Source organism: Lepidochelys olivacea (genome assembly GCF_965140295.1).
Source record: "Lepidochelys olivacea isolate rLepOli2 genome assembly, chromosome: 8".
NCBI classification, from domain to species: domain Eukaryota; kingdom Metazoa; phylum Chordata; order Testudines; family Cheloniidae; genus Lepidochelys; species Lepidochelys olivacea.
The window spans coordinates 47454826-47479278 of NC_140418.1; the positions used below are offsets into that span (position 1 = coordinate 47454826).

General features: G+C 44.2%; 1 protein-coding gene across 6 annotated transcripts in view; it reads left to right on the forward strand.

Moving 5' to 3' along the window:
• The window catches only part of RXRG (retinoid X receptor gamma), a 116266-nt gene that overhangs the window by 58552 nt on the left and 33261 nt on the right, over nt 1-24453 (forward strand). For 4 of the 6 annotated variants that reach the window (XM_084636412.1, XM_084636410.1, XM_084636414.1 and 1 more), the window contains exon 2: nt 23390-23646. In XM_084636412.1, coding sequence (XP_084492538.1) covers nt 23390-23646 — 257 coding nt within the window. Of the gene's footprint in view, nt 1-1832; nt 2099-22580; nt 22599-23389; nt 23647-24453 lie in introns of those variants that run through there. The other 2 variants (XM_084636411.1, XM_084636415.1) reach the window with 2 other exon arrangements.

A 24453-nucleotide genomic window follows, 5' to 3' on the forward strand; every position in this document is an offset into this window, starting at 1 on the left:
TTTCAGTTCATTCGCACCACAGCTAAGATCCCCTTCCTATCCCATCACTCTGGCCAGTTCACATGCCACCCCTACCCTGTCTTTGAATCCCTCCACTGGCACTTTCCTGTGTCATTGCCTCAAATTCCAACTTCCTTCCTTTGCCTTCACAGCCCTCCACAGCTCTATCCCTCCTTACTTATGTCTCCTAACACATCACCCTGGCCAGCTCCACTCTGCCAGCTGTGACTGCTCGCTCATCTGCTGCTTCTACTACCACCTCCTCCTTCAGAGCCCGTCTTCAGCACCCTCTGCTGGGATGCCTACTAGAAATCGGAAATGGCTAAGCTAAGGGGCAGTTGGGTGTAGCAGATATGGACTTAACACACACAGTATAATGTGTATAAATAGTCCCCTACCATATTCACGGCCATGAAAAACGTGTCACGGACTGTGAAATCTGGCCTTTTGTGTACTTTTACCCATACTATACAGATTTCACGGGGGAGACTATCGTTTCTCAAACTGGGGGTCCTGACCCAAAAGGGAGTTGTAAGGTTATTTTAGGGGGGTCATGGTATTGCCACCCTTACTTCTGCACTGCCTTCAGAGCTGGGTGGCCGCAGAGCAGTGGCCGGAGAGCAGTGGCTTACCAGCAACAGCACAGAAGTAAAGGTGGCAATACCATACCGTGCCATCCTTACTTCTGAGCTGCTGCTAGCGGTGGCTCTGCCTTCAGAGCTGGGCTCCTGGCCAGCAGCCACCACTCTCCAGCTGCCCAGCTCTGAAGGCAGTGCTGTTGCCAGCAGCAGCGCAGAAGTAAGGGTAGCAGTATCACAACCCCCCTCCCAACTCCTTTTTGCATCAGGATCCCTACTATTACAACACTGTGAAATTTCAGATTTAAATGGCTGAAATCATGACATTTATGATTTTTAAAATCCTGTGATGCTGAAATTGACCCAAATGGACCATTTGGTAGTGCTCTATATATAAATATTGCACCCCTCACCCTTTCTGTGTTGCTTGGCTTCTTAGATTGTAAGCACGCTGAGGCAGGGTCTGTGAATGGGCAGAGCTTTGCACAGTGTCGGGGCCACTGATTGCAAATAAACAATGCCAGGCTTCTCAAAGGGGCGTAAAGGAGTTACCCACCCAAATTCCATTGAATTTCAGTGGGAGTTGGATTCCTAACATCGTTAGGCCTTATGAAAACCCCATCCGAAATAAATAGCAATTGCTTTGTAAAACCTGTTTGAAAACCCTTATGGTGCTACTTAATACCAAATTGTAGCATTCTAGTGTCTAGCGCCTTGAGGCCATTATGATGGGCACCCAATGGATGGATGGACTGTATGAACTTTAATTTCCGATACCATGAGTGTGACCTTTTCCCTGTCACAGTTATAATTCTATATGTATCAAACTGTTCGAAATTTTGGGGGAGGAAATGCATTATTCCCCATCCCCTAACCTGTGTGGGCTTATCTGTCCGTCTGTCTGCGGAGTGCAATCTCGTTAAAGCAGGGATTGTTCCTTCCCGAGTGTTCTGAAAGCATCTTCCACACAGCAGACGCTACTGTAAATAAATAATAATAATAGTAGTTACAATAACCTGCACCACATTTTTATTGGTGCAGAAAAACCACAACCCCGCAAACAATTTCCGTCCCCCTCCCCTTGAATTTCTGACCTATACCAGTGCTGTCATACATCGATTGTTCTCTTAGCTGGTAGATTATGCCACCAGGGTAGTGCAGTGTGAATTTGCAGGGAGCTGTAACAGCTGAGTGCGGAAGCCCAGCCCTGAGCTGAATCGGAAAGCAGTAGAACAACAGTATGCCAAATTACAGACGGCAGCTGCTACCGTCTTGAAGATGCTACGAAGTCTCTCATCTGGAGGATCTCTTATAGACCCGAGGAGGCAGCTGCCCCAGCATTGTCAGAGATTCCATGGTATCACAGAGCACTGCCCCAAGCTTGCCAGACCGTGCTGAATATTAAGGATCTTTGAAGTCGGAGGAGAGGCAGTTGTATTAAAAAAAGAAAGGGATGAACTGAAGATTAAACATGTATGGGAATTATCCTCACTTCATTAAGTTTCCTGCTGGCTTTGGCAGTAAGTATTGCACTTGCACTTGCAATCTTAGCCTTCTGGGTTAGACGGACAGACCGTTTAAATTGCCAGAGTATGTGAATGGGAAGTAGAAAAGCATTTACCTAGCTGCTAGATCGTTGTAACTTTACAACAGTCTCTACATGCTTGAGAGTGAAACTGTCTTCTTATTATAATAAACCCCATCACCTTCACCACAACTGAACTAGTCTGCCTAGAAATTTTGTGTGTTTGATCCAAGCCAGAGAGGAATTTTTCTCTAAAGTTTTGCATAGGTTGGACAAGACATTTGAAAGATGCATGTACTTATTTGTATGTGCTGTGAATGGTGGATATTAATCAAAACAATAGGATAATATCACATAATTATCTTTCCAACTGGACTTCTTTACCTGTTTGTGTTTTTGGAGGAAACAAATGATTTTAATACAGCAGTTTTTCCTTAAAAAACCCCATAGAGAACATTCTCTTTTCTGTCCAGCACAACTGCCCCCACCCCATGGACACTGATAAATAATAGTCTGACACTTAGACAAATGTAGCAAAATGGGACTTCAAGCAAAGTAAGGCAGGCGTCTGCAATGGACTTTGGTTATAATTTGTGATGCACCGTGATATGCCGCATGCCAATGAGAAGCGCTGAGCTGCAGGAATCAGAACTCTTGCAGGGACTATAGGCTTTGAATTTCTTGAGGATGATCATTTTTGTCACTCTTTGAGTGTGAGTGAGGGAGATGAAGGACAGCTTTCAGCTGTAGCCGCTCAGTTTGGGTGCCAAACGTAAGACACAATGGGCCCAATTCATTTTTGCCGTGCAGTCGATGCAGGCACTTATACTAGTGCAGAGTGGGTATAAAACGCTGCCATATCAGTATATGTGTGTGTTACACCCTGCTTTGCATTAGAGTAAATGACATACATGGAGCAGAGCAGTAATGGATCAGATCCATTGTGACCCAAACTGGGCACTCAAGTGTATGCGTGAATGGATATTTTTGGGGGGTATTTTTGTGACACCCACAAAAATCAGTGGCATCTCAAATTGGGCATGCGCCCAAAAATATTGGGCACTTTTGAAGATATTGCCATTAGTGGGCTGAATGTACTGATATGTTGAACCATGGATTCTCAGCCTGGCATCTGAGTTTCATAGAGACATTGGGAAGAGGTGTCTGAGTTAAATAGGGGAGGGTCTCGGCTAAATGGGAGGTGGTTAGGGGGCCAGGGACCACTGTGTTCAATTATACAAAGCTCTAGAGCAGTTTTCATTTGGCTCTTACAATATTTATATTTAGCATTTCTCACACTTGGCTTTACACTAGCTGATGATGATGTCTCCTTGTTTTCACGCACCCTTAACTTGCCCAAAACATTCCCCCTTCAGTCTGAATTTTTCTATGATTTGGTTTTGGCAGAAAGGGGAAATTTGTTTGGAAAATCAGAATAAAATCCATTTCTGAGTTGTGGGAGGGGGGACCCATACTTTTCCCATTATTTAAAAAAAAACAACCAAAACCACACCCTTGTTTTTGAACAGGGACACAGCCAAATAAATGAATAAAACAAATGCTGACGTTTAAAGTGGGGTAGGGCCCTACTCCTGAAGTGAGTTCCACCAGGGTATTGGTTTCTGCTCCTAAGAAGTTTGGGGTGATAGTTTGTGAGGTTTAGGTATGAATGAAATTTTTTGAGGAAGAAGAGAGATGTTTTTGCTCCACCCACGAAGATAAATGCAGCTTTTATTATAATGGTGTTTTTCACCCTACCAACAGCTCAATACTTTAGGGAAAAAGTAACAGTAGCATTGTCTGAAACCAGTTTATCTCATCTGTTTGTCCTCTTTGAGAGGCGCCTGTCAATTGAGGCACAATAAACTGTGATGCCAACTCAGCAGTGGTTGAAGGATCAAATAGAAATTGGCCTTTATAACACCTTAATTTAACTCAGTGGGTCCGACAGCACTCAATATCATTATTAATAATTATTAATTTCTTTGTATTCTAGCACTCTCACAATGTGTTAGGCACTCTGCACTGACACGGAGAGAGACCCACTCAAAGATAAATGCTTTTTGGGAGTTGGGGATTGAATGGAAAGCTTTATAAGTGACTGCAAATTCACTTTGGAGCATACTCAATGAGCCGTGCGTGTTGTTTGACAGCATATTCTCCCTGCCTGTGAGCGGATGGTTGGGGTAGGAGCTTGGACGGCTGCTGGGACAATTTGTGAACGGGAGACTGTGTCTGACTCTGTACTGCCAATCCTGAGCACTCAAAAACTATTAGTCAGGCTCCCCAGAATCATGATAGTCTTTAAAATGATGCTTTTAAAGAAACAATATGTTAGGTGTTCTTTTTATTTACCTTTTTTGAACATGTAGGATCCATTTGAGCCATATTTTTAAAGTTTTCTCTGCCACTATGAAGATTAGAAACTTTTATCATGAAAGCTGAGATTTTTGTTTTCACATGACTCCAGGAGTTGGGGCTTTAAGAAACACACCAAATATTGCAAAGCGTGATCAAATCGTGAGAACTGGCAATACTGCTTATTTAAACACACATAGCAAACTTCTCCAAAACCCTGTCTCGGCTTCAGGAGCGAGAGGAAGCAATGGCTTTGTGCATGCAGGGGAATGGTAAAAGCTGCAATTTTAGGATCTGTCAGCAATGTTTGTTGTAGTCTACATATTTTGCACACCCTTATGGGAAAGCCCTATGGAATTTAATATGGAAGAAATCAATAGGAAAGTATAGAAATTAAATAGGGCTTTAGGATTTTATTAGAAAATAATATTCTCTCTCTCCAATGTTATCACCCAATAGCGTTTAGAAGAGGATTATATTGCTGCTGTAGGAATCTGTAAGTCAGGACTCCCTGATCTGGTCGTCAGCAGAGATCAAACTTTGGCCCTCTAGTTCTTCAGAAACAACTACGATCAGTTGAGCTAAGGGACCAAGTTGATTAGCTGGACCAAGCTGTAAACCGCTGTGGATCAGCCGCACAGGGATACAAACACACATGGTCAATGTGTTACATATGGATTGCTTTAGTAAGTTATTATTGTTTATTAAATTCCATCGGACTTGCACATAATGGTTAACTCTAAACTTTCCTTTAAATTAAGGGAGGGGCAGTGTGACATGAGAGGTTACTGAATCAATCACAGCCCTTCTTCCCTAGCTAATTTGCATGCTGCATTTTCATTAGTCGTAATGAGTTGGCGTGAGGGGGTCTGTAGATGTCTCAGGGGTTCTTATTGGCAGATTGCTCAACCCCCATTGTTGCAGCTCTTTAAAGGTGCCCCCCCACAGTGTCCCCACATGGCTGCTTCCCTGCTCCTTTTGGCTCCCCACAGTGCTGCTTTCTGGTACTGCGGGAGCAAGGAGGGTGTTGTGGGGATGGAGGAAGAATAAAGCAGGTGTGTCGGATGCAGTGGGATGGGGACGCAGGGATGTATGTGAGCCTAGAGGGTAGGGGGGGCTCTGATGAGGCACTGGCGTTATGTGAAGTAGGGGCCTAAGGAATCCAGTGCCTAAGTGCCGATGTCTTTGCATTCTGAGGGCTCCTCCAGGAATGTTGTTGTCCCCGCAACACACAACCCTCTTCCCCTCTAGATCTCATGCACGTTTTTGATCTCCACCCATTGCCCTTGGCATTGCTACTAGCCCCTTCCTCTCACTCATATCCCCTACCTGCACTGACACCATGAGGGAGAACGTATGAAAAACCCCACCCTAATTTATTTTTAAAAATTGGTTTAATCTGGGATCACAAGCACTAAAATGTCGTCCTCATGATTGCACGCTATCACTACAAGGCAAAGGTCTAGTGGTTTGGGGGCCCTAATTGGCCATTTCCAGACCTTAACATGGCTGGATTTCTTGTGGCTCTGAATTCCCTGGGTTACTAATGCTTGTTCTGGGGATAATTCCCACCTCCCTGTACTGTTTTTTTTTTTTAACCCTCTGGTTACTGATATTTACTCTCACCCTTAATATCACCTGTATTCCATTCACACTAGCAAGGCATACATTTTTAACAGGTGTCATTAACCAGTGGAACAGCTGACCCAGCGATGTGATGCATTCTTCATCGCTTGTAATCTTTAACTCAAGATTGGAGGCCTTTCTAAAAGAAAGGGTCTAGATCAACCTGGGGTTGATGCAGGAATCACTGGGTGAAATTGTACAGCCTGTGTTATGCAGGAGGTCAGACTATATTATCACTATATTGTCCCTGCTGGCCTGAAATCTCTTAGTCTTAATGTCATTTTTTACCTACATACATAGGCAAATCAATCAATGTCTTCAAAGGTGAAATGCATTGCAAGTGTGAAATATTATGAATGATTTATTATTAAGTTTTTTATTGTGAACATTTTATGTTTAACAATAAAATAGCCACTTACAAACCACTTGTAATTCAGAGTTAGTTAGCACACCTTTTCTCCCAGGCAGCGTACACAATCGTTCGGCTGCCATAAGCAGAGTTTTTTCTGGCTAATTGCAAAGTGGCTAAGCAGAAAAAGAAGGTTTCGGAGTAACAGCCGTGTTAGTCTGTATTCACAAAAAGAAAAGGAGTACTTGTGGCACCTTAGAGACTAACCAATTTATTTGAGCATAAGCTTTCGATGAAGTGAGGTGTAGCTCACGAAAGCTTATGCTCAAATAAATTGGTTAATCTCTAAGGTGCCACAAGTACTCTTTTTCTTTTTGCAGAAAAAGAAGGTAATCCTGATATGTTTAGGGCATGTGTAACTAGGATATCATGGAAATTATGTACTGCTGTTGTCCCCTCCTGAACTTCTGTTTCACTCTTTGCTAAACCCAGGCAGTTCTGTCCTTTCTGAAAAACATCCATAGCAACACTGTCAAATCGGATCTATTGTTATTAAACCCCGAACTTTAGATTTTATTTGTAGCTGCTGGTCACCCTGACAGTCAGTACCATACAACTGCTCAGCGTACAAATATTTACATTAATATCAAAGATGGAAGGACAATAGTGAGCATGTCCCACGAGGAGCCAGATTTTCAAAACTAACCTGCCGGAAATTGGGACTGTGAAGAGGTGGCTGGATATGTGGATGGACATCTCCATTAATGGCTGATTTCCAGAGGCAGATTGGGTAAGTACATCCAGAGGTAGCTAGTTCAAAAGCTGGCAGGTGAGAGCAATGCAGAGAGAGCTGTGGTGGTCAGAATTGCTGCGTCTGATGCTGTTGGATAGAACCTCACAGAGGCTGTCTAATCTACCTCCAATCTGCCTAGAGTGGCAGGAAAAAGACAGAAACAGTGTACAGCATTTACCAATCCCATTTGCACAGATTGTGCAGAATCTGCATACATTATAGAGTAGACGCCTTACTATACAGCCTGCCTCAAATCTGTGAGTTCCTGTCTGCCAAAATCTGCCAATACCCATCTCATCTCTCAGTTCTCTCTTTCAGTCCCTCAATTCCTCTTCCCTGTCCAGACCCCTCACTCTGGGTCAGCTTCTTTGCAGCTTCTGCTACATCAGTAGCCCTGCCAGAGGCTAAGCACTTCCTCCCCCTCCTCTCATTGGAGTAGGAAGAAGGCGCTGAGAGTCGGCAAGGTGCTGGTTGACTAGCAGGCAAGAAAATGGGGTCTCAAAAGCTGGCCACTTTCATGCTAGCCGGTGGCTAAAACCCAGCAACTCCACCTGGCAGACAGGGGAGTCAGGAAGCCAGAGGTGTCTGTCTACCCCGTCACCACCAGCTGTAGGTGAGTTGTAGTTGGCCCTCCTTAACCTCCAAGTGACGTTGCCCTCAGGAGCAGTGTGTGATGAGTTGAGGGCCCCTATCATCTAGTTTCAGAGTCTACTGACCAAGGCTGAGGAGCAAAAGTGGTAACCCCTTTGCTCCCTGCCTGTCCCCTTCCCACCAGGCTATCCCCTTCTTCAGATCTGCAGGATGTCTCCTCAGCTCTTCTTGCCTGTCCCGTCTCTCTGAAGCTTAGCTGCCTGCCTGTGAGATGAGGATACTGACATTTGCCTACCAGGGGGTTGGGAGGCTGAATGTGTCGATATTGGTAATGGATGTTGAGATTCTCTGGTAAACTTGCTTTATTCCATGCAGATCCTCGGGCCTTCACCCAGGCCTTCCTTTTTTTGCTGGTTTCTTGCTGCTGTCTTAGACCTTGTCTGTGCTTGTGGTGGCGTGTAGGGTTCATGTAGCTACATGACACAGTGAAAGTCAGATTGCATCCAAACTCACTATGGTGTGTACTTACGTGCGGCAGTAAGAAGTTCTGGTAGTCAGGAGGCAGCAGGACGCTATACTGCTAAAAATAGCACAGAGGTGGGCACTGCTTGGGCAGGTAGAGAGCTGTGTAGAGTATGTACCCGGGGGTTCAGGCCTGTGGGGGCCTTCTGCTCTACTCTACTTGCCTAAGCTGTGCCTCACTGTCTATACTGCTCTTTATACCCTGCTATATGGGCATGCCGTGTCTGTACCCTACACACCACCGTAAGCATAGACCTACTCGTAGCGTCTTCCCTAGCTAGTTTGATAGGTTTCCTTTCTGCTTCTGTTGTATGTTTCCAAGTTGTTCTGGGTCTACCCTGTCAACTCTTGCTCTGGAGAGCCCAGTCCAACGAGCCTTGTTATATTGTTCGGTTCTTTCCTCCAGGTGTGTCCTAGCCACCATCTTTGTCTTTCTATAATTTCCTGGCCTATCAGTTTGTTTTGTCCTCCTCCAAAGCCCTTAATCTATGATCTTTTTTTTGGCCAGCTGATGTGGAGGATTCGTCTAAGGCAGCTGTTTGTGAAAACTTGCAGTTCAGTTAGTTAAGATACAGGGGGAGGTGTGAAGTCTTTCCTGACCATTGCAGGAGCCAAGACGTGACAGTTGATTGCCCTAATTTCTCTCAACCAAAGATACTGGGGGCCCATTCTTCTCTAAATGGGAATAACCGACACAGAGGAGAGGAGATGTTCCAATTTGTGGCATTTCCTTGAACTCTGTCTGGGGAGGGACAGATTTCCCTGCCTCAGGGAAGACCTGAGGATTGACTTGGTGGATGCTCTAGGGTTTCACTGTGGAATCACTGAAGCCCAGCTAAAACCCAGAAGAAACATGTCCATTGTTGAGCTTGGTAACAAAACAGTTTTTTTTCTACTTCAGCGACCTGGTACAGCCGCAGGGGCTCTTATCACACTGTTCCCTGCAATATCATGGGAACTTGCCTTATTTGCAAAGAATCACCAGCCACTTGGGTCGCTCCATTAGCTGTCCCGCTGCAACATGTCCTCCTAGACACAAAGTGTTGTCACATGCAATAAGGATGTTCCGTGGACTCATCCATTCTCGCTGTATAGGCTGGGAGGATCTGAAAAGGTTTTGAAACGTACACGTTTTTATTTGTTAAAATGTTACACGTGATAAGGAATATGGCTCCAAGGGGTGCTGCAGTGGCTGTCTCCTTTGCTGCTAATGCTCGTTGGCATACTCGCTCGGAGATGAGAACTATTTGGCTTTGCCACAAAGTCCCCTTTATAAGTACTCATCTAGCTTGGCCTGCAGCCATGCTGCCTCAGGCTGAAATTTTGTCAGCTCTCCCAAGTTAAATAGGGTTAGGCCAGGTCAATCTTTGACTAGGAAAACTCCCAGGAAAACCCAGGCGCCGCAAGCGGCGGTGCTGCGAACGATTCAGAAGGGGGCGCTGTGGTGCTGGAGGTGCCAATAAAAGTCTCTCAAAAAATCAGTGTTTTAACGTGGGATTTCCATAGTGTATACCTCCAGTGGCTGTAGATATACGTTCAAATGCTACAGCCACAGGAGAGAGTCTCTTGTACCTTGTGTGCTAGAGGGCTGGAGTGTTTGGAACAGAAGGACAAGAATTCTCTGGTCTCTGCAGCTTGCAGTGGTGGTGGCCACACACTTGCAACAGGACGGTGGAGGCCTCTTGTATCTAGCAGGCCAGGACATAACAAGAAGCAGTGGCCGGACAGATTCAGATTGGAAATAAGGTGCAATGGAGTAATTAACCATTCAAATGATTTACCCAGGGATGGTAGACTCGCGAGCATGTGTGAAGTCTTTAAATCAAGACTGGAGTTCTTTCTGGAAAAGATGGTCCCACCCAACCAGAAGCTATGGGCCTGTTGCAGGAATTGCTTAGTGAGGTTCTCTGGAAGAGGTCTTACTAAATGATCAGAGCAGTCCCCTCTGGCCTTAAAATCACTGAGTTCCACTTTTTTGCGTGGGAAGTTGCTGCCCCCATACAGTGCAGTGGTAGCCAAGAGGGCACTCGACCTTGATTGTTTTGCTTTTATTCCCTGAGGATGCAGTTGGTAAGGACTTCCTCTATCTTGATAAGAACACTGCACCATTAAATATCCTGGGTAGAACCTGGGCCCCACTGAAGTCAATGCCCAAACCCCCATTGACTTCCAAAGGGAGCCCAGCAGAATGTGGGTGGAGGATGTGCATAGCACACGTCCTCTGAAAACCGCCGAGGGCAGTGCTCAAAATGTCAGCTCAGGTTCACGCCCTACAGGATGTCGCCTTGAGCCACGCAGTTACTGACACAACAGACTGCCTGCAAAGCCTCTGGCTTCAAGAGAGCCCAGTCCTGCTGCACATGAGTTCAGTCGTCTAGGTGCATCGGTTCAGCTTGTGCCAACTTGGAGTTACAATCTTTACCCTTTGACTTTTCCGGTATTGCTTTCCCAAAAGGGCAGTGGGTGCCATGCACTGGCTGAGATCAATCCTCAATTGGAATCAAATTTGGGAAAAATTTGCGCCACTGTTTGTGCCCCTGGTGCATGCAATAAATACATAAATAAATAAATAAATAGAAGAGCCAGCTGATTTTGTAAACAGCTGATTTGGGGAGAGGGCTGTTTCTTGGGAGCCTGCTGCTTAAATTACCCCAAACTTGGTCTGCTATTCCTACTCTGCACCAACATGAGGCACAGCAAATTTCCAGACCGTCCCAGTAAGAATGTGAACTTTAGAGTGCTTAGAATGGGCGACCTTTACAAAAAGCGATGCTCAACCTGAACTCCAGCAGAGCTGGTACTGCACTATAATTCACAGGCGGGCTCAGCCTCCTCCATTTTTCTGGGACGAAGCCCAAATGTGTTACTGCTGCCGGCAGGATTCCTGAATTTTATTCTCCACCCACTTCAGCCAATGAATAAAAGGCAGCTACTGTATAGCGTCAGGGAGAGGAGACCTTTGGGACTGAGGAAACCAGGGAAGGAAGAGAGGAAATCCTTGATTCGCTGATCGTTCTGATTGGCTGCATGGCTGCTTTTGTGGTATAGCCTGCATCATGGCTGGAGATGCTGTGTCCGCACTGCTGGCTTGAGTGATGCTAGCACAACTCCAGCTACCCGTGATGTGAGGCACACGCCCAGCTGCAGTGTAGACACCCCCAGAGTGCTGGAGAGACGTGGCTGAGCAGGGCAGTTTCTGTGATGCTGCAGAGTGGTTCTGAACTTTAGAGTGGAATGGGCTGGAGGGGACCAGGTCTTTCTGATGGGACAGTGCAGATCTGAGCCTGGAGAAAGGAACACAATGGGAAATGAGAGGAACTCTGGCCTGAGCAGAGGAAGATGGCAAAATACAGGGGCAACTCAGCGAATGGGGTTAGCATGGTTTGAGCTGGGAAACCCAGCAGAGAAGGAGCTGGGAACACATAAGATCTGCTGTGAGCTCCTCTATATTCTTGTCACAATAGTGCACCATGTTTTACTTCTACTAGTGCCAAAAGAGAGTGCAGATATTTCCACAACTCAAACAGGCACGACCACCTGGGGAAACTGTCTTCCTTTCCTCAAGCTTATTTTATTTATTTTTTCTAACCATTGCACGATCTACTCAGATTTCCAGGGTGTGTGTGAAAGAAGGTGCTGTATAACATCACTTTCCCCCTGCGATGGTCATCTGTCATGGGAAGTATGCGTTATTTATTGAATAGTAGAGCTGATACATAGAGATTGATGCTGCCCTTAGTCCTGTAGGGTTGTGTAGAAAACAATAACCTTTCTATAGGATTGTTTTTAAACCATCCTGTAGAATTTAATAGAGAATTTTCTCTCTTCTATAGAATTTTGTTGGATGGCTATAAAAACCTGTAGAAAATGTCTTGTTTTCTGTTCATTTCTCTGGATGAAATCCTGGCCATTTTGAGGCCCATGGCAAAACTCCTCTTGGATTGCAGTTAGCTTTTAGAGTCCTTTCAATAGAACTCTGTTACATTTTGATAGCACCCTATTGGTTTTATCCTGGTTATTTTTTCTCCAAGACATTCCCATAAGGGTGAATGTCTGTCAAGCAGTAGACTCAGTAGAAGGTTCCCACACTCCCTGCGTCTGAGAAGCTCTCTCTTATTGTTTTGGCCTTTCCACTATGTTCTTCTGTGCACACCTCTGAGGATTTTCTGGTCCTTTGAGAATCGGGCACCTACTGTAAATATTTTCTACTTATATGTGTGACAAGGCACAGTTGTCTTGGGAAACAAAGTCTTGTATCTCTTTCTCCATAGAAGTTAACTATTTCCAAGATATATAGTCTCTTAAAAGCAACCTTTTAAAAGGAGCTTGTGCCCTTTTTGCTTCATTATGATACATAAAGAAAGCCCGAAAAGATCCCTATAAATATCAGGACCGGCAAATCTGGTCATCCCTAGACCTACTGGTGGATTTCTAGAGAGTCTCAGAGATGTTTCTTATGGGTTTTTACACCTTAATTGAAGGGACAGTCGAATCTTTAACACAGCCATCCTTTCTCCCAAGAGTACATTAGGTATTGGAGTTAAATAAACATTATCAAAAGCAAACTTGACAACAGCAGCCTGACTAAAAAGCCTTGTTTCTCCGCTCAGGTGCTCAGCTTTCATTGACTTGTCACTTTTAGTGCTGTAATTTCCCTAGTTTTCCATTTACTATAGACTCTTCTGGGATAGAGAAGACATACCATCTCCCACTCACACACTGACATGCCCTTATAGCGAGACCCTCACACTTACATGTACTTTTGAATCCCTGAGCACACACATGCATATGCCTGTGTATTTGACTGAATCTGTCTCCTTTAGCAGCTTCACTCCTTTGAAGGTGCCTGGGAAGCGATCCCCATTTATGTTTCTGGTCCCTAGACGACAACAAGGATTAGAATTTACAAACTCAGCGGCTGAGAGGGAGGCATCTGATATTTTTACACATGTCAAGAAGCAGGCAGGTTTGCAAACCTGGCCTGTTTAATCAGTTATAACTCTGGTCCCTGCATTATATGCTTGTTTTGGTGCATGGTGGTTTGATATTTGTGTGAGTGAGTGTGCACATGTGACTGCCCTCTGATGGGCGGAACGTGGCTTGTGAATAAGGGCTGCTCTTTTAGCTCACTGAGTTTGGACACCTTTGCTTCTGGGCTTTGTCCATATGGAGGATTACTCACCTGTGTAGCACACCTATATCACAACAAACTGCCAGTGTAGAGTGCACTGGTGTAAATTGTGACTTGCACTGGTGCAGCCTAAATCGGTTTCAAACAGTTTACATGGGTGCACCAGCACTACACCAATAGCTAAACCCGCCCCCTCCCTTCCTGACAAAACCTGAGATTCAAAGCTTTTTGTCCTCTTTCTGTATCTCAGCAGCTGGCTGGTAAACGTGGTACCATAGGTCATGATGGCCTTAAGCTGTAATGTTATTAAAATGTTTAAAATCAAGTATTTATTGGCTTTCCTGTCAGGTATTTTTCTGCCAGTAGGGCAGATTTTAGCCATTGCTAATCTCCTCCCCTAGCCCCTCTCTTTTTGCTGTAGCAATGTATTTAATCTACACATGAATTTCAAAACCAACTGTTGCTGTCTGAGGCAGACAAATGTGCTGTAATTGCCAAGACAGGCAAAGCACTCACTCAACGCTTCCCTTTAACTTCAGCATTTAAACATTTCAATGACTGAAAATAAATAAGCAAACAGACCCAGTCCTGAATCTGGAACTTATTGGAGCTGCATTTACAAAGGGCTAGATACTTTTATGCTCATGCTAACCACATTTGTAGTTATCCATGCTCAGACAGGGTCACCAGACTGCATGCTGCAGAGTGTCAGCTGATCTCTGCAGGAAATGGGAAGAAATTTTGTGCACTATTGCACCGTTGGCTAGGAGGCTGGCTCTCCTTCATCAGGTATCGGCCAGAGACAGGATACCAGGATATCTGTGGTCTCTTCCAGTATGGCAATACCTGGCTGTGTTCCTGCAGAGTATTCAGATGCTAAAGAGTTAACGTCATTGTATTGCTCTTGTAACTTGTGTCCAGCCATTCCTGAGCTAATAAATGCTACAGAAGCATAAGGGCTCAGTTCAGCTCTTTCTGATACTGGTGTGAATCAGGAGGCACCCCACTGAAGTCAGCAGAGTTATACCAGCATGAAACCAACATGCATCAGGGAAAATCAGGCCTTATGTTTGGTGCGTGGCTGCAAATCTAATCTGGAGTCCGGTAAATATGAAAATTGAGCCAGGCTTTCCTGTAGGAGGGTGAGAGCTGGGGCAGGTAGATCTGAGCTCTTTCCCCTCCCTGAAATGGCAGTGGGGCTGGGATTCTTGTTTTGCTCAGTGAACAGCCCGCCCTTCCCCTTCACACTGATACATTGCAGTTGGGAGGAATTTCCAGGATTCACTTGTCATGTTTCATTACCTGATGGACAGACTCTGGGACCGTGGTAGTCTGTTTTAAATGTCGTGTTGTACCAAAGTTGCTGGGAAAGGCTGAGATTTCAATCCCCCCAGGTTGCTGTTGGTGCAGAAGATTTTTTTCCCCTGGATTTAGTGTCCGTTCACCTCCACAATAACATCATAATCTCTACAGCAGGTCATCTTCTTGCTGGGCTTCTTGACTCTCCCCATCCCCTCTAGGCTGGAATTTTCTCCTTGCTAACTGAAGGATAAGAATAATTCTGCTGTCCCTCTGCAGAGCTGTTACAAGTATCAGGCCCTTTGGAGAAATCAAGGTGCGGAGCCTGAGTACTTTGCTAGTGTAATTTGTTTTATTTACGCTACATACACCTGTCCTGGAAGAGGGGTGGTCACAAACTGCACACAGGCCATCCCCTCGTTCAGGATTCTCACCCAAACCCCACTGCTCAGGTCCCAGCAAAGAAATCTGCACCAAAAATTGACTCTAGCAAGAGAGGTTAAAGCTAATGACAAACACTCTTGCTGTTTGCAACAGCTCCCCCAAAGCAACAACATCAGCAAACCAACTACAGTGTTTGGTCAAAGAAAGTACACTGCTTGCCTGCTAACAAAAAGAATGTGTAAAACTATGTGTTACAGTGCCATCTAGTGATTGCCACCATAACAATGCTATATACATGCCACACTTGCATAGCAAGATGGTTGGGCTGCGATGCTGGAGACTTAGGTTCAATTCCTGGTTCTGCCACCCACTTGTTGTGTGATCTTGGGCAAGTCATTTAGTCTTGCTGTGCCTCAGCTCCTTGTTTGTAAAATGGTGGCAATACTGCCTCCTGTGTCTGTTTAGACTTTCAGCTCTTAGGAGCAGGGGCTGTCTCCTACCACGTGTCTGTACAGCCCCTAGCAGGGTGGGGCCCTGATCTTGACTGTGGCCTCTAGGCCTTACTGTGATACAAATTATGACATTTTCACTTGAGACTCTTAAAGCACCTTACAGATGCTAAAGCCTAACACCTCAGGAGTATTGTCTCCATTTGATGGATGAGGAAACTGAGGCACAGGGAGGTGAAGTGACTTGCCCTGGGTGTCACAGTGAGTCAGCGGCATTGCTGGCACTGGATCTTAGGCATGCCCCTGACTGCTAAGTGTGAGACTACTCTCTTCATTTGTGACTGGGCAAAACTCCCATTGACTTCAGTAGGGTCAGGATCTCATCCCCATGCGTCAGTGTGGTGCCACTGAAGAGGTTAATAGATAGCAGCAGCTTTTCGTTGCTGCTAACCCCGTGCGGATGAGAACCAGTGAGTCAGAGGGTCAGGGGTAGTTCCTTGAGCCATCTGTTCTTCAGATTCCTGTAAGTCATTGTGCATTAACAGTACCTCAGACAACGCAGCTGGAGTCCAAACAAACCTACCTTTTTGCTGTACGCTCCACAGCAGTTTGTCTGAGCAGCCACAAAGTTCCGTGAAGGGTAGTTCCTTGCTCAGTGTCTAGAGCCCTCTCACGTGTGGTTGACCCCCATCATTTTCCTTTTGACCAACCAGCAGTGATATTCTCTAGCCATGTAGACAACTGGGAGTGCTTGCTTAGTCCAGTTTCTTCACTGACAATGCCTTGCCTGACACAGCCAAACCGTTTGCAGTGTAGTTGTAGCCGTGTCGGTCCCAGGATATGAGAGAGACAAGGCAGGGGAGGTAATATCTTTCATTGGACCAACTTCTGTTGGTGAGACAGTCACGCTTTCCAGCTTACACAGAGCTCATCTTCAGGAAAATACATGGGGCTCGAACGACTGTTTCATAGTGTCAAACCCTGACACAAACCATCTGCCATATCCATTCTTGCTCTGTGTTTAACCACAGGGTCATACTTCCACAAGTGCAATACCATTCTTTGGTCAGCTGGTGGTTTTTGGTACTTTTTTTTGTCCATGACTGCTTTAAAAGGCTTGCGCTAAAATTCCACTGTGAATTTTCTCCCCCACACCGCCATTTCCCCCCGCCCAGCAGACCGCTGTTTCACACTGTTCTTTTCAATCTGTGCACAGTTGTATTTCCATGGATGGGAGAGACTTGGACATAAATGGAAAGCCAGTGGTGTTTTGCAGTAGTAGCAGCCGCCAGTTCTTTCTGTGCCCACCGTAACGATTGCCTCTTTATTTAGATCATATTACGCCAGTGTGTGTGCCTGCATTGGCAATCAGTTTTGTCATCTGGGTCAAGGTAACATCTTGCTGGGTGTCTGATTGAAACACTGACACTTTCAGAAGGAGATCTCAGTGGTGACAAAACGCCTGCAAGGTGCGGTGTGAATGTGGAGAGATAAAATCAACATCCTTGACAACTTATCTAGCTCTACATGATTCCCTGGTGGCCTCCTCTTAGTGAGTGCTGCTGTGTCTGCAGGGTTGGGCTTGAGAGCCACCGCTGAGGCACATGACTAACATATTTATCCTCAAAAAGAACAGGAGTCCTTGTGGCACCTTAGAGACTAACACATTTATTAGAGCATAAGCTTTCGGGGGCTACAGCCCACTTCATCGGATGCATAGAATGGAACATATAGTAAGAAGATAGATATATACGTACAGAGAAGTTGGAAGTTACCATAGTTGCTCTGATGATGCATTTGGCTGAATCTAACTTGACCCCCTTTTCTCTCGTTCTCTGAAACCAGCCACCTATATGGGTGCTCACACACACACGGAGACATTTAATAGCGTGCCGTATTGCCAACTCATGAGTCAGTCGCCCAACAACATGAGATTTTTAAAACTTTTTTTTTTTAATTTGCCTTCAGGATTTTGAATCTGTAGGGTTCATGTTTTCAAGCTTTTCTCCAGTCAGGAGAGCTAGAAAGTGGTTTTTTGTTTTTTTTTTTAAGCAATGCACACGGAGATTCTCACATATGAACATGACTCCATGAGCTGGAATTTAAAAAAACAATCCACAAATGTTGTAATAATTTTTTGGGTCTTTCATGAAAGCTGAGATTTCCCCATGCCCACAGAACTCTGGGAGACTTCAAAAAAAAAAGTGACACCCTTGATAAATTTGTGAGAGGTGGCAACACTGTCTGCGAAATGTCTCCTGACCACAGATACACAGTGGGGTCTGTGCTGCTGTTATGCTCTTCTGCAGATAAACGTTACACAAAGCGCATGCTTGAAAAGGTGCACAAAGTACCGGGGGCCGTTCTTCCCTTTTGTCACTCCAGAGCATTTCCTCTGCCACAGCTCTCAGCACCAATGCCTGTCATCCCTAATGGCTGTAGCCCATAGAGCTCAGTGTGTCTTTAGTCCATTTTCTTTTTGAAACACTTCTTAGGATGAATGAATACTGAGGAATGAGCAGGTGCATCCATACTTCCCTTGTGGGTAGAGATGATCTAAATGGTTTTTGGTTTAAACGTTGTCATTTTTTTAATCGTTTCTATTTCACTGGGTTCAAAACCTAAACTAAGAAATGCTATAAAAACAGTTACTGAAATCCTTATAAATGTTTCTTTTTTATTTTCTGAAAACCATTTTTTTTTATAAATGCAAAATTTCAATACCATTTTGGATAAAAATTGTTGCAGAAAATGTTGGGGGAGACCAAAAAATTTAGAAGACGTTAACAAATTTTTTCACAATTTTTATTCTTTGGGTGGAAAACACAGCCTTTTTCTATAACAATCCAGCCCATTGACTTTGAACAAGTACAACCAGCTCTACACGTGGAGTATTAACTGTGGTTAGCAGTGAGCTTTTTTTGTCCAGTTTTGTCTGCCGTCTGGCACCCAGGATGCATCAGCCAATTTTGTTACCTTATCAAATGTAATTCTTTTGCTTGACCGCTCTGTTCCGGTCTTGTGGATTTAGCCACTGTCACAGCTCTAATGTGCATTGTTTCTGCATGACCACCAGGAAGTTTATCCCCTTGGTAGGGTCATCTAACTTGACAATTACCCCTAAATTTTCCATCTTCAATTTCTTCAGCCAATAGAGTGAGGTCCACTTTAATCTCGTTTTCCCCAAAAATCCTCCCTGATCCAGGAAATACGTATTTGTATTCTGTCTTTTGTCTTAGCAGGAGTTAGCGACATTGGACCTGGGATCTTCCCCATTGTCATTATCAGTTTGATCAATGTCAGATCTAGACATGCTTAGAGACAAGAACAGTGGCAGAGCATCTGTGTTTGCAGTGTAGGATATTAGATATTTTGTCCCCTCACTGTCCTCAGACCTGGCACATCCCATGTCTTACTTACCTAACAAAACAATTTATGGGTGAGCGTTGTGAAGGATGTCCAGAGCTTTACTGTGTATAAGCTGATTTGTAAATGTTTTGGATGAAAGGGAGGAAGGTTGGTCTTGTGGTTAAGGCACTGGACTGGCATTTCTGGAGGCCTGGATTCAATTCATGGCTTTCCTAGAGCCTTACTATGTGATCTTAGGGCTTTTCTACATGGGGAAATGGATTGGAATAACCTATGGTAGAATAGATGCTTGTATGACCACTCTGTTCCAAAATAGAAGTGATTTTATTCCAAAATATTTACTCCCCTTTGGAAGCACACTAATTATTTTGGAATAAAATGACTTTTATTCAGAAATAGAGAGTCCACAAAGGGAGCTATTCTGGAATAGCTGTTCCAGTCAGATTCCCTATGTAGACAAGTCATTAGTCATTTAATCTTCCTGTGCCTCAGTTTGTTATATATGCCTAAGGAACAATAATACTTCTCTAGCTGACAGGAACGTTGTGAAGATAAATTCACTGGTGTTTGCGAGGAGTTCGGATACTGCAATGATGGTGGCTGTATAAGTACCTGGATAGATAGATAAATAGATTTCATGATTTTATCAGACCAATATAACCATTTCCTATAGCAGTGAGACTCTCAATACTTTTAACGCACATTAATGAATTAAGCCTCCCAGTAACCTCCTAAGGCATAGATAAGCATTATTGTCCCTATCTGCCGGCTGGGGATAACAAGGCCCAGAGAGGTGAAATGAGCTTGCCCAAGGTCACACAGGAAATCTGTAGTAAGGCTTGGGACTGAACTCTTATCTCACAATGTGCGGTCATTTCTTTTCACCGCACGAGCAGCCTTAGATTTGCTATCTGATTTTCCATCTTTAATGTTTTCTGATCTAGCTGGCCCATCTGTGGTCTGCATTACCTACCATTAACCTTTCAGAGGAGTGGTATTTCTTCTGTTGGTTTCTCAAAGTAGAACCCTCATGCCTAGAGTATTCCACTCTGAATGGAGAGGTGACGGTGCTTAGAGGAAAGGTCGTCACAACTGATTGTCCATGGCTGGCATTGTGGTTCTCAACCAGGGGTACATGTACCCCTGGGGGTACGCAGAGGTCTTCGGGGGGTACATCAGCTTATCTAGATATTTGCCTAGTTTTACAACAGGCTACATAAAAACCACTAGTGAAGTCAGTACAAACTAACATTTCATACAATGACTTGTTTATACGGCTTTATATACAATACACTGAAATGTAAATACAGTATTTATATTCCAGTTGATTTATTTTATAATTATATGGTAAAAATGAGAGAGTCGGCAATTTGTCAATGATAGCGTGCTGTGACACTTTTGTATTTTTATGTCTGATTTTGTCAGCAAGTTGTTTTCAGGTAAGGTGAAAAGTGGGGTATGCAAGACAAATCAGCCTCCTGAAAGGGGTACAGTAGTCTGGAAAGGTTGAGAGCCACCGGTGTAGAGCATGACTGTTGGTTTCTATTGGCTTTGCAAGTAAGGCAGCTTTTCTTCTTTTAACATTGCTGCAAAATTGTTTATGTGACAGTGTTTGTTATTTTACCTGAAGTAACAATCAAATCTGATTCAGAGGGAAGTTGCACAATAAAGATGGGAAAAGGTCAGCTTCCTGAATAACATTAAAGACATTTGTCAGAGTCAAGGAGGCCTGGATTTTGCCGATATCAACCCATTTCAGATTTAATTCTGCACAGGGAGGGGAAAAGGTCTTTGTCAATTCTTACTTTTGCTTTTTGGATCAATTTTCCCAGTGGGAAAGGAACACATACCGAAAGGATACAATGACAACAACAGAAGCCTTCAAGGCAAAGAGAAGTGGTCTTGATTAATAGGTAGAGCCAAGGCATGAAAAACAAGATTTGTGTGTTCTCATCTGAGCTCTGCTACCAATGTCCTATGTGACCTTAAGGGAGTCACTTCACTTTTTTCTTGCTCAATCTCCTCAAAGGGGGATATAGTGATTCTTCAGCTGGAAAAGAAATTATAAGGAAAATGTCCTGTTTCCTAATGGTTTCCAAGTAAAAACGCTTTCCCCTCAGGAGACAGGCCCTTGACTGTTGTCTAACTCATTCCTTCTGTTCTCCAATCACTCAGCCTCTTCCAAACATGGCACACTTTCTAAAAATGTTCAGCTTAGAGAGATCCATTTATTGTTTTTTGTGTTGTTCAGTTGGATTTAGAGGAACACGGCTGACTTGTTCTAGTTTTAAATGCAGAAAAATGAAGGTACTTTTCAGACTTTCAGTGTATCTCGGTACTGTAAGTACTGTAACTCGAAAACTTACCCAGAATCCATTGCACTGATTTAGCTTGAGATGTCAACCAAAGAGCTTTTATCAGTACCACATTCATTCAACAGAAGAGAATATTGATATATAATTTGCAAACTGGTGTGAGTTTTCAATTCTGGATTTTTGTGAACTGATTATCTTAGCATATCTTCCAACACAATAGTCAAAGCAAAGGTTGTATTAAGAGCCTGAAATAACTCTTGAAACTGGAGCATTTTGATAACAAACTAAATGGACAGATGACCCAAATGGTATTATAGGAGGCAAGATACAGACTAGATGGGTCAAGGGTCTGATCTATGACAGGAGGTGAGATGCCAGTGATCTGATGTGGAATTGCAGGGGGCAAGATGCTGATTAGAAGGATCAACAATCTGCTCTTGGTTGAGGACAGGTGAAATGCAAGACTAGATGGGTCAGTGGTGTGGTCTGGTATGGTGGGAGGCCAGATGAGATACCAGAAAAAATGCCCCAATGGTCTCAACCAGTGCAGCTCCTCCTTCCTTTCTGTATACACTGCCACGGGTGTGTGATGCCGGCAGACCAGGTGCCAGCTCATGCACAGGCCTTATTAAACACTGACAAACGCACAGCTGGAAACCAGTCTGGCTCACCTGTGTGTTAGCGTTTTTAAAATGGGCATTGGCTTTATAGAAATGTGTTTGGTGTTTGGACTTATGAACAGGTTGTGAGTTGCTGCCTGCATTAATCTCACTTGGAATATCAGTATCCCGTGCTCTAAGGTAATATTCAAGTGTTTTGCTCTGTAACTACAAAAGTGTTTGCTTTGAAACTGCAAACCCCTCCAGTCAGGAGAGAAGCCTTACCGACGGTGAGATACTAGCTTACCACAAGAGGTGTCGCCTCCTGCCTAGCAAAAGGAGGCCCATAGACATCAGACAAGTCATCCTGGAACAGTGGACAAAAGACTTTGTTGATTGCTCCTCCAACACCCAAGAAGTGGAGACCTGCACAAACCCTTGTCCCATCAGCTTGAGCTCTGGGGGAAGGGGATAAAAATCCCTGGCAAGAAAAATTGCTACCATTATGCTGTTTGGACTCTGAGAGGAAAAGATTCCTAACATAAGCAAAGATCCCTGTGCACTTTGGACTTCTAGGGAGAGGGCAGGACGTCTAAGGAGAAGCAAGGGATCCCCAGCTGTGTAGCTTGGGTCAGCTCTAAAGAACAAAGAGAGCTTGCACATTACAGCAGCTTCTATCAGTGTTTGAAACCTAAGACTGTAACTCATTTGTGAGTATATATTTACCTGCTTTAACCCTTGTAAATAACTGCCTTGTTTCTTTTCTTCAGGCAGGTCGACACTAGAAATTTACAGCTGCAGCGCTGTAGCACATCTGATGAAGATGCTCTAAGCTGACGGGAGAGAGCTCTCCCATTGGCTTAATAACTCCACCTCTGCAAGAGGTGGTAGTTATGTTGGCAGGAGAAGCTCTCCCACCAACCTAGTGCTGTCTACACGGGTGCTTAGGTCAGTGTAACTGCATCGCTCGGGAGTGAATTATTCACACCCCTGAGCGATGTAGTAATACTGAAGTAATTTTGTAGTGTAGACCAGGGTTTAGTTAATAAATCTTTTGTTAATTTACTATCGGATTGGCTACAGGTATTGTCTTTGGCATGAGATTTGAGGTAAATTGACCCGGGGTAAGTGACTGATCCTGAATATTTTTGTGATTTTTGGTGTAAGGGTCCATCTATGACAAAGGCAGGCTCATCTGGGTGGCAAAGCAGATTGGCGGACCCAAGGGGACTGTCTGTGACTCCATTATAAAGGCTGTTAGAGTGCTTGTGGTGTTCACTCTCGATACCTGGTTGGTGAAATCGAAGTATAGAACTCACAACCAATTTGGGGTTTGTGGCCTGGTTTGTAGCAGTCTGCCTTGAGGCTGGCACTCATGCTCATGAGCCACTGCAGACAGTCTGACAGGGTGATCCAGAGTATGACTGACATGGAGAAGATATTGGTCTGTTTTACCTTCCCCTTCCCTTTAAAAACTAAGGTATTTCTCCTGTGTTTTTAGATTCCCCTGTTCACACCAGCTCTATGTCGGTGAGCTCATCATCAAGCTTTTCCCCAGGGAATTCAGTGGATGGCCATCCTAGCTACATGGAGGCTCCAGTGAGTGCCAGAGTTCTTACATCTCCAATGAACACAACAGGGTCGCCTGCGAATGCGCTAGGCTCGCCATACAGAGTCATCACTTCGTCCATTGGATCTCATTCCGTTTCCCTGTCTTCAGCTCCCGGAATGAATTTTGTTGCGCACACCAGCCCTCAGGTGCGTACCAGCAACTCTGTCCTTTTGCTATGGCTCATTATATTTCTGGGATGAATGACGGAGTTTGAACACTTACTTTTCAGCTGTGCATGTTGTTTAGCCATTTACAAGGGTCTGACCTAAAGAGGCCCTCTGATTGTTCCTAAATAACTCCCATTAATATGGACAGGGAGAATGGGCCCTTTTCTATTTAATTTAGAGGTGGATGAATAATTGATTTTTTCAGTTTGGTGGCAACTCCAAAAAAATGAAGGGGGGGGGAAGTTTGGGTTGAATCAAATCTGAATTTTTTTGGGAATCAGAAAAGTCTGTTTCAGGTTTGTTCCAGCAGGGGGCTGAGAATCTGGGTCGCCTACACCCCAGCTGAGAGCGCTAACCCCTGGGCTTCTTGGTCACAGAGGAAGGGTAAAAGATTAACAGAATCTTCTCCTCCTCTGGCCATTTTGAGACGGGCCAAAACTATTTGTGTCAAATTTGCGACTAGTTTTGGGTTGACCAAGACTGCATTTTTTGTTTGATAAACTATTTGTTGGAAAACTTTCGCCCAGCTTTAATTTCCTTACATGCTGCGTACTGCATACGGCTTCAGCTTGTCTTTGAGTTTAATAATACTGTTTAGTGAGTGACAGTCAATTATAGTCACAATTTGCAACACCAATGAAAAATTGTCATAGAAATTTCAAATTCAAATAAAAAAATAGGATTTTTATTTTGCAAAGTTTTTTTTCCAATTTTTTCAACCTGTTTTAGTTAAGTGCCTATAATTGGCCCTGGCTGGATCATACTCTACAGCATGCTTGTGATTGC